At 37.7% G+C, this 13,475-nt stretch overlaps 1 protein-coding gene and 1 pseudogene across 2 annotated transcripts in view; both read right to left on the bottom strand.

Moving 5' to 3' along the window:
• The window catches only part of LOC309863084 (uncharacterized protein), a 231,155-nt gene extending 218,055 nt beyond the window's left edge, over window positions 1-13,100 (bottom strand). The window contains exon 1 of the mRNA XM_082727583.1: window positions 12,543-13,100. Within this exon, the coding sequence (XP_082583709.1) occupies window positions 12,543-12,587 (45 nt within the window). The 5' untranslated portion in view covers window positions 12,588-13,100. The remainder of the gene's footprint in view (window positions 1-12,542) is intronic.
• On the bottom strand, window positions 4,850-5,482 carry LOC309863803 (calcyclin-binding protein pseudogene; annotated as a pseudogene). Its single transcript has one exon. The product of its transcript is annotated as a calcyclin-binding protein pseudogene (transcript).
• Window positions 13,101-13,475: the final 375 nt, after the last annotated feature.

The raw sequence follows: 13,475 nt of genomic DNA, 5'->3' as shown, positions 1-13,475 counted from the left end.
TATTTCATTTCCCATTGTTCTGCGCCAACAACAAAACATAAAAAGGCCCAGGTATTGACTATGTTAATATGATAAAAACAGAAAATTCTATATGCCTACCAAGTGGAACATACATTAATAAGAATTTGATTCTTTTCACCAAACATATGGATCTAATTTTCAAGTCTGACATCGTCATCATTACATGGAGCAATTAGTTGTTGAAGTACATGGCTCTATAGCTGAAATCTTTTAAATATTCAAGCATATCAAACATGTGGCTGAGAAACTTTCAGAGCAGGCTAGGTTAGAGAAAAAGGAGGCTAGGGTTAAAAGTAGTTATAAGCCCTTTGCATCAGGTCAATAGCTCTTCTCCCCTGGGCTCTCCAAGGAAGAAACCCTCTGGTAGTTACACTTACCCAGCAGGAAGCCATTTTGATATTCTGCCCACAGATATTCTGCTCCTACATTCTCTTTTAGAAAAGACAAAGACCCAGAAGCCAGTCAGAAGCTTTGCTGCTGGTTCTTATAAAATCTCAACACTTAGCCTCTACAAAAACAATTTATTTTTAAAAAATTGTTATTAACAAATAGATTTTTCCTTACTTCTTACTATAAAGGCTATATTCAAATCCAGCCCAAGGAAGGTTCGGGGAATCTGCCTTCTCTTGTCCCTATTCATTCACTTTGAATCACGGGACTAATAAATTCTGAAATCAATAGAAGCTGAGCTTCAGGAATGAAAACAATAATAATAATAATAAAATTCTTAGATAACCAAAATGATGAACAATCAATCCCTGAAATATTCAAGTGAATAATGTAGTTGAGGGTTCTGGTTAGGAACAGTTAGAACAAAGACTGTTCCTTATTTTAATTTTTATGCTATTTTCCTCATTTAAAATCCAATAAATACTCAAGGCAGAAAAAGTTGTAAAGTAAATAAATACATAATTAAATAAATAAAATTTTCCCACATACTTCCAAGAAATAACTATTATCAGGAGTTGGTTATTCCTTTGAGTTTTATATAAAAATAGGACTTTAAATGCATAAATATATTTCATCATATATATGTGTCACAATTTATTTAATCTTTCTCAATTGTTGAATACATAGAGGGTATCTAATGTTTCACTATTATTAACTCTGACATGAACAACCCTGAAATATAAATCTTTCTGCGTATTTGTGATTTCTTTTCTCTTTAGAGTAAATTCAAAACAGTGAAATTACTGAGTTCAAAGACTATGAGCTTTTGAATGCTTTTAAAAATACATTGCTGAACAGCCTTCCATAAATTTTGCACCAATTTACACTTCCAAGAGAAATGTTTGTGAAAATGTCTTTCAAAATTGTCCTGCTAGTCTTTTCTTTGTCTTAAAACAACAGGTTAGTTGTTGGAAAAAGTACCAAAAAAAAAACCCCAAAAAACTGAAAGAGTATTCTGTCTAGAATTATACGCCTTCTCATGCACTTAAGAGTGCACATGGGTATAGTGAGGAAAATATTCACCTCAAATGACTGCACCACACAAGGCAGAAAAATACCACTAGCCACACACATCCACTTATTTCCACCTGCATGAAGCACAAAGAAATGAAATTTGGATTTATTGCCTCACTAGCATCCCAAGTTTTAAAACCCTATTATCTGCACTATTCCAAATGACTTGAAAGATCTGACAAGGTAGAGGAATTAACAAGTTCTGTGTTTATTACATCATACACCTAAAACCTAAAATATACTTAGCCAACCTATTAAAATCCTATAAAAGGGTTAAAGGATAAGCTCACTGGTCAGGGTGAGATCCAATATTCATGTCCCACAGAGCAAGGTTTCTGTGTGTTAAAGAGCATCAAAGAACTAGTGGGTGCCAAAATGGTAGAAGTTAATGTCATAGGAGAGGAAATTTGGAGAGAATAACAAAGGAGAAAGCCATGAAATAGAAGGGGGGGGGCAAAGAGTCAAGGTCATCTCAGTGCATCTTCCCAACTTTGCCAAGACAAGAACAGGTGAGCTCTCCCTGGGTGAGGTTTCTAATACAAAACACGCCCCCCCCCCCTCCACACACACACACATTATGCTCTTTTTTCCAGACTCCTTAGGAAGGTTTTAGGGTGGAACTGAGCTGAGGTTACGGAGGGGGACTGGCCACTGTTGCTGTGGTCCCTGCCAGTCTCCCCAGAAGGTTCAACATTAACCTATAGCATCCATTGCATTCTTTCTTTCACTATCTAGGTGGTCAGTGCTGCCCCTAGGCAATATCTTGGTCATTCTCTGTTACAAAGCTAAAAGAATGCATCACAGATGTTTAACTCACTGCGATGAACAAGGACACGTCTGTACCTCGGAAGGTCAGGTACCTTTGGGAGGACTTTTAATACATGACTTTATTATCTAGAGCATAAATATGAATCATCCTTACAGAATCAAAGACATCTAAATGATGAGCAAAACTCTAGGCTTGATTTCAGGGTCCCTCATCATCAAAAGAGATGCTCCAAACTGAGATGCCCTATTTACTGACCTACATAATGTTAAAACTGCACAAGAGTCTTTCTAAAACTTCTGGAGGTTGATTAAAATCTTTTAGTTGGCTGTTTCTGAGAGACTACAAAGAATTACCACATATGTCTTAAATTTATAAAGATCATCGTAGTCTAAAATAGAAAACAACAGAATGGCCTAATCTTGGAATTCAGGCAATGAGTAATGAGAAGCAAGTTCCCCCTGGCACCAGCATCTATCTGTCCGAATTGCTACCATTTTACCTCTTTCCTCGCAGTCTGCTTGATCCAGTGACTCAAGGCTAATATTCTCTGTCCAGATGAAAGTCCATTCATGTTTTAGAGACACTAAGCCACCAGCAAAACCATGCATGTGAGGAAGACACTACCCAAATTCAACCCAACAGCCCAAATCTTATATGAGATTCAAGTTAGGCTTAAAACTGAAGCAAATGTTTGAGGCGATCTGTGGATGAAGAATGGACTCTCAGTTGCAGCCTTTCCAAAGAGGGCAATTTCCCAACATAAAATTCAACTATACTTTCAAGTTTATTCTTAAAATGAATCATTATTCAAATGTATTTATAGGGAACTGTCACTTGCATGCAGCAAGAGATTTTTTTTTTCTTCAGTTTACAAATCCAATCACCCACTGCATGAATTATCTATAAGACAGGATGCTCACTGAGTCCCTTTTAATGTGGCTCCTCCATCAGAATATTGCACAAAAGCAAATTTCCTTCTGGACTTTCTTTGATTAAATACTAAGGGAGTAATCTTAGCAAAATAGAATTTGTTCTAAACAATAGTGACTCTTGATTGAAATGGAATCTTGAAACTTCAAAGAATAAATAATAATGCACACTACAGTGGTTTTCACTCCTTGGCTCCATCATTCAAATGTTTCTGCTGCCCTGAGAGCCTATTCCATTTTAAGGGTGTGTTATATTGACTCTGATATTTGTACTTAATCATTGTCATTCTGGAAAACTTGCTCATTCTTCTAGCCTAGGTTCCTTTAGAGAAATCCTGCTATTTCCATTCTAAAAGCTACTTTTCACTATCTTAAGGGGAAATACATTCATTTTCCTGTGACTTTCATTCTAAAGATTCCAAATTTTCTAGTGGAAGATGTCCTCAGAGAAACCAAGTGCTTTGTATTTTTTAAAAAACAACTTATACTTATTTTCACTCATAAAAATGGTATAAACTTAGTACTTCATGAATTAAAACTAGAAAAAAAATCCCTATTTATTAGGGTTCGTATTGCCAATGAAATCCTCTTCAACCAAATGTGTATTTAAGCTATCCTCACATACAGAAAATTGAGTTTTAGCAAATAAATAATACAGACTCTATTTTCATGAGCAAAAATTGATTTTCACTGAGTTCTTCAACAGTGCCTGAAAATAAAAAAGTGCTATTTAAAGAGACCTTGTGAAATTTCAGGAATGTCGTATATTGGTAAACAATTCAGAACTACATGTGTAAAGAGGCAATTAATTTGTTGAGCTAATGAAAAACAGGTTCTCCTAGTTATTTTTGTCTCTAAGCCAATTCTGGGGTGATCTTTCCCGAATTCAGAAAAGCACTCACAGTTTTGTCCCAACGGTACAGTCATGAGTGAGGTCCCATTTCTTAATTCCTGCATCCTGCTTAGGTTCCAACATCTGGCCAATGGGCAGATACTCTGACAATAAACTTGCACTGTGCAGAGGCTATGACAAAGGAAAGAGGGAGTGCCTAAGTGGAACAATGATCCAACAGGGCACCAGCTTCCTTGCTCACCCTCCCTTGTCAGAGTAAGTCTATCCACATTGACCTGAAGCGACCTCAGAAGAAGCAGTGAGGGCAAGAAACTTCCTTTCAACAGATTTTTTTTTTTTTTAGATTTGCACTTTATGTAAAAATTCAGGTTTTATTTTTACTTATTCTTACATTGGCAGGAGCTGATGCCAAGAACTTATAGGCAAAATAATTTTTTTCTCTACCTCTTAACTGAACAATAACGCATACCATGTAGCATTATCGTTAGGCAAGATTTGCTTTTTTACATTTCACACAAGAATACAGTGTTATCCTTTCTTGAACAAAATGCCCAGATTACTAAGGAAACTATCTTTGGCAGAAGTGTTTCATAAGCATATTTTATTTAAATAAATCCTCCAGGAGCAAATGGGAGAACTTATTGTCTTCACTTAGAAGAAGACTCTGTAAGTAGTTACCTGTCAAATTTCTCTGTGCAGCTCACCAACATTTCCTTATTGGAAACATCAATATTTTCCCCTCACAGTTTCCAAAACGACTTTAAAGTCTCCAGATTCTGTGTCTCCTTCAGTTTGCTTCTCTCCTGATTCCACTCAGGCTGTATTAATGGTTTGCTTCATATCATCATCTCCATTTTCATAAATTTTCTTCAGAACACTCATCAATCTATCACTAGCATCCGTTTCAGTGTCGTGGGAGGGCTCTTGCTTCTTTTTGCCTTCTTTTTCAACCTAAGTTGGGTAGTCCCACCATGTGTTTCCTGCCTTCTTCCTACGTAAAATAAGAACTGTATCTGTCTTGACTGTTTTTGAACCACCTTCCACAGAGATGGGTTTTAAGAGATTGTGCCCAGTCATGGAGTAACTCTTTACCAAAAGATCAAATGACCTCTCTGCAAAATGCACCTGCATGTTCTCGGGGGGGACTTGATGAACTCCAGTTAAGGTAACGTGGATTTTCACAAACCTGTCTCACTGATCCCATTCATAATTACTGATTTTCTCTGTACATTCCATTGTAACGAGAGGAGCAACAGTGGCTGCCTTTGCATTGTCAAAGAGTTCTGCTCTTCTCTCTGATTTCCACTGCATCTTGTTCTTGATTTCTGTCCCAATCTTGGGTTTTTCAGTTGTGAAGGCATCACGTACTCTTTTTCCAGGAGCCTTTTCCAGCAGCAACTTTACCCCTTCTATATCCTTCTGTAGCTCTTCCAAAGCTGGGGCCATGACCAGGCTGGGTCAGGCAAGGCCCAAGCTGCAGCCATGCAGGGGAGAATGAGAAACACTACACCACACATACTCCCCCAGACTCAGAGCCCACCAGCATGAGCTGCAGCCCCCTTCAACGAATTTTATTAAAGTGGGTCCAGAGCAGCAGTTTTAGTCTTTACTGCTACTAGTGATTCTGAAATTCCTGGTAAGAGGAGACACTGTCTCTATAAAGCCAGGTCAGAATGACCACAGTATCTTCCCTCAAAAAAATCTCCACTATCTCCTCTACTAATCTCACGGCAGCATTTCACATGCTCTGTCAGGGGTCAGGGAGAGCTAACCGTGCTTTAGGTACATGAAGGCCCAGATGCAAAGACATACAAGGAGGCAGAGCCTCACTTTCATTCAGTAAAACAGCTCAGCCAAACTGTAGTTCTTAATAAAGTAACAACTGACTTCTAATCCTAGGTCCTCTGGTCATGTACTCCGATGCTCACCCAGGCCCTTCCATGCATCTTAGCACAGAATACTAAGGACTCAGGCTTGAGTCAAGAAACCAGTATCCAACTCCCAGCTTCATCACATATTCACAAGATGCTGTATTAACTGTATCTTCATTTCCTGCATTCTGAGGCTCTGACATCTAGGGCCCTGCTGACCATGCAGAGACTGTCCGTCCCAAGGTGAGCCAATTCCTAGAGAGAGTAAACAACTGCATGCTTTCCAAATGCAAGCCAACTGTCCAGAGTATTCACCATTAAGCACATCCAAGACAAGTCGAATAGCACACAAACCCCAAAGCCCACTGGAACTACTCAAACTAGCCAATCATAAACCTGCCTCCTTCCCTCTCCTGTTCTGTCCATGGAAATCACAGTAAAGGCTCTTGCCTATGGTTTCCTCCTCTCCCTCTGTCTCATGACTGACTCCGGGGCTTCCCCACGTGCCCCAACCACCCCATCCCCACCCAGCCCTGGTGTGGTATGCCCCTTCTCTTGGAATCTGTGAATGTGACAAACAGTTTTCAACAGCAAGCATGTTCTGATTTATTGGTCTTACCATATTGTAATAATAATAAAACAGCTGTATGACCTTGGAAAAGGGACATAACTGCCTCCATTTGTTCATTAGTAAAAAGAGGATAATATTTCCTTTCCACAATGCTCTTGTGAAGATCAACTAAAATAATACACATGATGTACTTAATATATAGTAAGTGCTCAATAAATACTGATGTTCCAAATGAACAGATTTTTTTTAAAAAGATATATTTTTAAGATTTTAAGAGTTATCTTTAAGATTTAAAGGTAACTTATTAAAGGTTCCATACCTAGGAAGATGTAGAATCTAAACGTCACCCAGATTTTTCTGACTCCAAACCCACTTCTTTTTTCACATCACAGTACCTTCCCCAGTTAAGCACAGACCCTCCTACTACACTCTGAACATCTATCATAGTAGTAAACATATACTGGATGAAATTCTATACAAGTACATCACCAGGAACTCATGTGCTCAATAAATTGTTTGAAAGAAGGAAAAGGAGAGGGAACAAGGGAGGGAAGTAAGGAAGGGAGGAAGGGAGGCAAGAAGGATTCTTTCTACCTCAGGAATATAAATTAGAATTATTTTTTTCCTGGTACCTTCCTTTCTTTCCGGGCCCCCAGTCTACCTTCAAATAAAAGTAAAAGAGCTTCATCCCTAATTATAAGAATTCCCAACCCGGAAACACACACCCACAGTTACATAAATGTCCCTTTATCCATTTCTCTTTTTTATAGACCCAAAACTTCTAATGATTTCTGCAAAATGTCCTCCTCTCATAATCTCAACCTTCAAGATGTTTTTAAAATATCACTCTCCAGAGCCATTCAAGGTCAGTTCTGAATTCCCTATGCGTGCAAATATACTGCAAATATTCTCCCCTATATTGCAAATATATACATGCCTGCATATACTCTGATTACAACTTCTTTCCTTCTTCTCCCCATCTTTCAGGCCACATGCCTGGCCTCCTAACTTTGACTGGCCCAGAAACATCAAGCTGGCATTTTACAACCTCACACAGAACAAACATTAGCAATATAAAGCTCTGTTTGATCACTCTTGACCCAAACTGGCAAGCAGTATTCTGAAAAACTACCTGTAACTTAAAGGAGGATGATTTATTTGTTTGGTTCGTTGGTTGGTTTTGTTTTTTTTAACTTTTGGGCAGAAGTTGCTAATTTAAGTGCCTCCAGAAGGAGCAGAAAGGTGTCCAGAAAATGAGTGAAACTGGCCAGGTGAGGACTGGAAGAGTGAGCCAGCACATGGCCTCCAAGCAGTTAGGCAACTCCCACTGGCTGTTTTATGCTGAGAGGGTCCATCTGGCCAGAGATCACACATTTTCAAGGAAAGCCAAAAATCTATATTTTTAAGTGAAGAAACTCCCTACATTTAAAGTTTTCCAACTAATTCCATTTTTCAAAACATCAAATGAAAACAATTTTGTGCGAGTTTAGGTCTGAAAATCTCTACATTTAAGATTTTTTCCCCCTAAGATATTTTACAAGTATTTTCATGTACATAGAAAGACAGCACAGCATTTATCCTGAGGAAGACTTACATGAAATAAAGTTCATTTTATTGGAATGGAATGGAATGGAATGGAATGGAATGGAATGGAATGGAATATTTAAAAGCCATAGAATTTTACAATCTAAGTGAAGTGAATTAGAAAAAAAGGTGGAGAAAAAAAGAGATTATAAATGTTGGTTCTTCACCTTCTTAAACATCTGTCATCCATTCCCTTGATGTGCTCATTGCCACCAGCCTTGTCCATCCTACTAGAATAACTTTACAGAAATAGTGCCCTAGCCCTCCAAATTGGAGGCAGCATGCACAGAGTAGTCTACTTTGTTTTATTTTTTAATGGATAATTTCAGCCATATCCACCCTAGCATAATATAATTTAATTAAGTGCATGTGTTCTACTATGTTTTCTTCCTTTTTGCTGACCCTTAAGTTGAGGACTCTCAATGAAACAAAAAATAAAAACTCAAAAATCTCTCTAATTTTTTTCCTCTCATAATGCATGCATGCATACAGAATAATAATACAAAATACAGAATATCAACTGGTCAAAATTAAACAAAAAGGCCAAAATACATTTTCACTGACTAAAATCAATTCAGATTTAGACCTCAGGGTCTGACTCAGAATGTCACAATTTCTCATGATTCGTGGTGAAAGTCAAATCATGGCAGGGCTCTGGCTCATTGCTGAAGTACTGGACCCAAGATCTGATATCTCCTTTCAATTAACAATTATGTAATTTCTAATTTTTATTCAATTTATAGCCCATAAAATCCTGGCCTGCTAATGGATAAATAGGATTTAAAAGGCGAAAGATTTATGCGATCTGAAGAGAAACCAGAGTATGGATAAATAGGATTTAAAACAGGCATTTCATTATACTTTTGGTCAAGTCATGGTTCCTCTGAATACACTTCCTCTGAATAAAACAATGTATCAAACTGGGTCAAATCCTACTATATCTTAATTTTGCCGTATTTTATTTTTAAGTATGAAGCATTTACTAAATTTTAATTCATTGCTACTGTTCTGTTAATTTTTCTTAAAACAATGAGAAAAACAGGAAGCAAAATTTTAATATAATTTTTATTTCTGTTTATGTTTTTAGCCTCTCTCAGGTTGAGAAAACAAATTTTCTTTTCCACGGGTTTTCTCTTTTAAAACTAAAAGGTTCTAATTTTATATTATATGCATATCTCTACTACCACTATGATTTCTTTCTTAATATACTAAAACCAGAACTCATGACCTAGTCCATACATTCATTCACTCACTTCATCTTTGAAAACTGAATAAAAATGTTCAATTTGGGGGGCACCTTGGTGGTTCAGAGGGTTAGGCCTCTGACTTCGGCTCAGGTCATGGTCTCAGGGTTCTGGAATCTAGACCCACATCAGGCTCTCTGCTCAGTGGGGAGCCTGTTTCCTTGTCTCTCTGCCTGCCTCTCTGACTACTTATGATCTTTCTCTGTGTCAAGTAAATAAATAAAATATTTTTTTAAATGTTCAATTTTTTTCTCAATAGTATCCTACATCTTATTGGTCATTATGGACATAGCACACATTTCCAATAACTGCATTTTTCTGACTGCTTAACTTAAAGAAATCAGCTGAAAAAATCTTATCTTAGGGAATGTAATATATTATACATAGGTCTTCAAATGAACACCAACTGGAGCATGTTATATAGTCTACATGATAGGATCTTTGGAAGGATGATGTCAGCAAAAATAGCAGAGTTGGGGCCCTATAAAATTCTCTTCCCTGTAAAAGCAATGATAAAAAAGAGCAAAAATAGAATTAACTTTTTTAGAACTCTGGAAATTAACATGGGTTTACAGCAATCTAGGAAATATTTATTCAAGAAAAAGCACTGAATTTTAGATTAAAAAAAAAAAAAAGACCATGCTTTGCAGCATTTTCTCATGTCCTGTTCTAATCCTCCACTCTATAACTCTGAGACAGCTTTAAAAACCAAAGCCTGCAATCATAGTGAAACCAACAACCTACATTTACACTATAAACCAATAGCCTGAGAGCCACCAGAGAGGGAAAATGAGAATGCATCTCCTTTTTTAAAGCCTCATTTCCAGAGCACTATCATTGTTTGCCCTGTCTTATTTGACCTATTATTTGACCCACTTATTTGACCCATAGTTCCATGGAAAAACCCAGACTCTAGTTTGTGTTTTTTTGCCTGACTTTGAGCTCACTCAGTGCAAGAACTATTTACCCAGGAGCACTTGTCAAAAACAATTAAGGACAATTAATTAACTTCATGGTGGCTATATGAGAGAGAGGATAATGGTTTGAATAAATAAAATGAAAGGCTAGGGAATAATATGCCCACAGGACGCTGGGCATTGAAAATCTCCCAACATATTTCTAGGAATCTGGAAGCCCACATGATGCATAGGACTATGTTGATGTCCAGGGCTGTACACATGCTCAGGAAAGATCTGAGAAGGCCCTAGGTTCTCACTCCAAGCTGACTCTGAAGGTAAAGTTACTAAGAAGGTAAAGTTACTAACTGTGTAACTACGTGTTGAAGTTTTGCCCCAACACACAAAGAGCACACTTTAGAAAGGCAGAAAAACATTGAATCTATGTGTTTAAGAAAATTTCTGTCCAAACATTAGCTAACTACTAAGATAACCAAACATAGACTTTAGTGAACATACATGAAAAAAAAAAAAAAATAGACTTCACAGAATTAGTTCAGAAAAAACACTAGGGAAATCAAACAACAATCATGGGGAGGGAGGAGACTCTGATTTTTAGTGCTGCCACATTATATTATTTAAGATGTCCAGTTTTCAGGGTGCCTGGCTGGCTCGATCAGTAGGGCATACAATTCTTGATCTCTAGGATGTGAGTTCAAGCCCCACATTCATTATAAAGATTACTTTAAAAGAAAATCTCTTAAAACATTGTCCAGTTTTCAAAAAAAAAAAAATTATTAGATGTGAAAAGAAACAAGAAAACTGGGCCTATCCACAATAAAAGGAAGCATTCAACAAAAAACCTGCCCTGAAGAAGATCAGACACTGGACTTACTAGACAAAGACTTTGAAGAAGTTATTCAAATTTTGTTCAAAAAATAAAGAAAACTATGCCTAAAAAACAAAGTAAGAATGATATGTCATCAAATGATAAAAAGTAAAAAGATAGAAATTATTTTAAATAAACCACACAAAAATTCTGGAGTTAAGAATACAATAACTGAAATGGATACTAATGGGACTCAGCAGCATATCTGACCAAGGAGGAAGAAAGAATCAACAAACTTGAAGATAGCTGGTTAAAATTACTCAATATGAGGAACAGAAAAAAATGAATGAGGAAAAATGAACAGAACTTAAAAGACGTAGCTGACAATATCATGTGTATCAACATACATATACTAGGAAGCTAAGAAGGACAGAGACAGCAGAAAGGGGAAAGATTATTTGAAAAAATAATGATGAAAAAATCTTCTAAGTATGATGAAAAAAGCAAAGCTACATTTATAAGAAACTCAGTGAAATCCAAGCAAGATAAACTCAGAGAGTCATACCTACACATATCACAACCAAACTGTTGGGAGACAAAGATAAATAAAGAGAAAATCTTGAAAACAGGAAAAAAAAACAAAAAGAGGTGACCCAACACATACAAACAATTCCAGGAAGATTAAAAGGCAATTTCTCATCAGAAACCATATAGACCAAAAGGCAGTGGGAATGACATTTAAAGTGCTTAAAGAAAGAATAGCAACCAAGAATTCTATACCCAGCAAAACTATGCTTCAAAACTAAAGGAGATATTATAGCATTTCCAGGTGAAGAAAAGTTAAAAGAATTCATTACTTGCAAACCTGTCCTATAAGAAATACTAATGAAAATCTTCCAGGCAGAAATGAAAAGCTATTAGAAAGTACTCAAATCCACATGAAGAAAGAAAGAGCACTGGAAAAGGTAACTGCATAGATAAATATTAAAGACAGTATACTTTGGGGTTGTTTTTAGCTTTTTTCCTAATATATGATTTTAAAGATAACTGCATAAGGCAATAATTACAAATCTTTAAGGGGCACACAGTGTATGAAGATGTAATCTGGATAATGATAACAGTACAAATGAAGGGAAGCAATGAGAATTATATGGGAACAAAGTTGTGACATGTTATTGTAATTAAGTTGACATTGATCCAAACTAGATAATTATAAGTGAATATGTTAATTGTAATTCTCAGGGCAATATGAAAGAAACTAACCCAAAAAACAGTAATATAAATGACAAGAGAATTAAAATGTTACACTAGAAAACATCTATTTAACCAAAAGAAAGTAATGCAGAAATAAGGGAATAAATAAAGGCGTAAGACATGTAGAAAACAAATAGCAAAATAGCAGATGTAAATCCTACCTTCTTAGTCCATACAAAGTGTAGGTGCCTGGGTAGCCAGAGGCAGCCGTTTGGTTGTAAACTTAGATTGACCCCATCCCTCCCAGAGGAACTTACCTGCAAACCCCGGATATAGGGGTGGGCCAGGCCAGATAGAGACATCCAATCAGTGGGGCGTGCATATATTTACTGTGGTGAGTTGAAATCTCATTGGCCACCTGTGTGTGGGCCGGGCTCAACCACCTCTATAAAGGTTAGTCTGTGAGGCTGGGAGTGGGGGGGATTAGTAGGAGGAGTTAGAATAGCAGTTGGAGTAGCCGTTAGAATGGCCATTAGGGTAGTCCCCAGAGTAATAGTCATCTGGCGCAGCACCGCTGCGCAGCCTCACCATCCCAAGCTGCAGCCCGGCCACAAGAGGCCTCGCCGTCCCTAGCCACGGCCCCACCGCCAGCAGCCTCACTGGAGCAGTGTCATTTGGGGGAGCGGCCTCATTGTCCAGCGGCCTCGTCCAGAGTGGCCTCATCCAGAGAGGCCTCCTCCAGAGTGGCCTCCTCTAGGGAGCAGCCTCGTAGTCCAGTGGCCTCTACCGGAGAGGTGTTGTCCGGGGAGTGGCCTTGTCAGAGTGACATCATGGGGAGAAGAGTCTGTGTCATCGGGGTTGTCATCCTCCTAGTCGTTGCCTCTTCATTGTCGGGAGCGGCCTCGCAGGGGAGCGGCCTCACTGGAGCGGCGTTATTATTCTCATTGTCAACACCTCTTCGTTGTTGGGAGTGGTATCCTTGTAGTCTTCGTCTCTTCATAAGAGATGGCCCCGACCGGTCGGTTTGATTTTCGATGCTTGGCGTGAAATAAAGCTTCGTTTGATTTTCGCTTTGTGTCAGTCTCCTTCCTTTGATCACGGACCCTAACATAAAGAAATGTTATTTCTCCATAAAAAAAGAATGAAGTACTGATTCAGATACATGGTTGAATCTTGAAAACATTAGGCTAAGAAAAAGATGCTCAAGAGGTCACCTATTTTTTATTTTATTTATGTGAAGTATCTAGGAT

Source organism: Mustela nivalis (genome assembly GCF_964662115.1).
Source record: "Mustela nivalis genome assembly, chromosome: 4".
In the NCBI taxonomy this organism is placed as follows: Eukaryota; Metazoa; Chordata; class Mammalia; order Carnivora; family Mustelidae; genus Mustela; species Mustela nivalis.
This window is presented reverse-complemented; position numbering and strand designations above follow the sequence as displayed.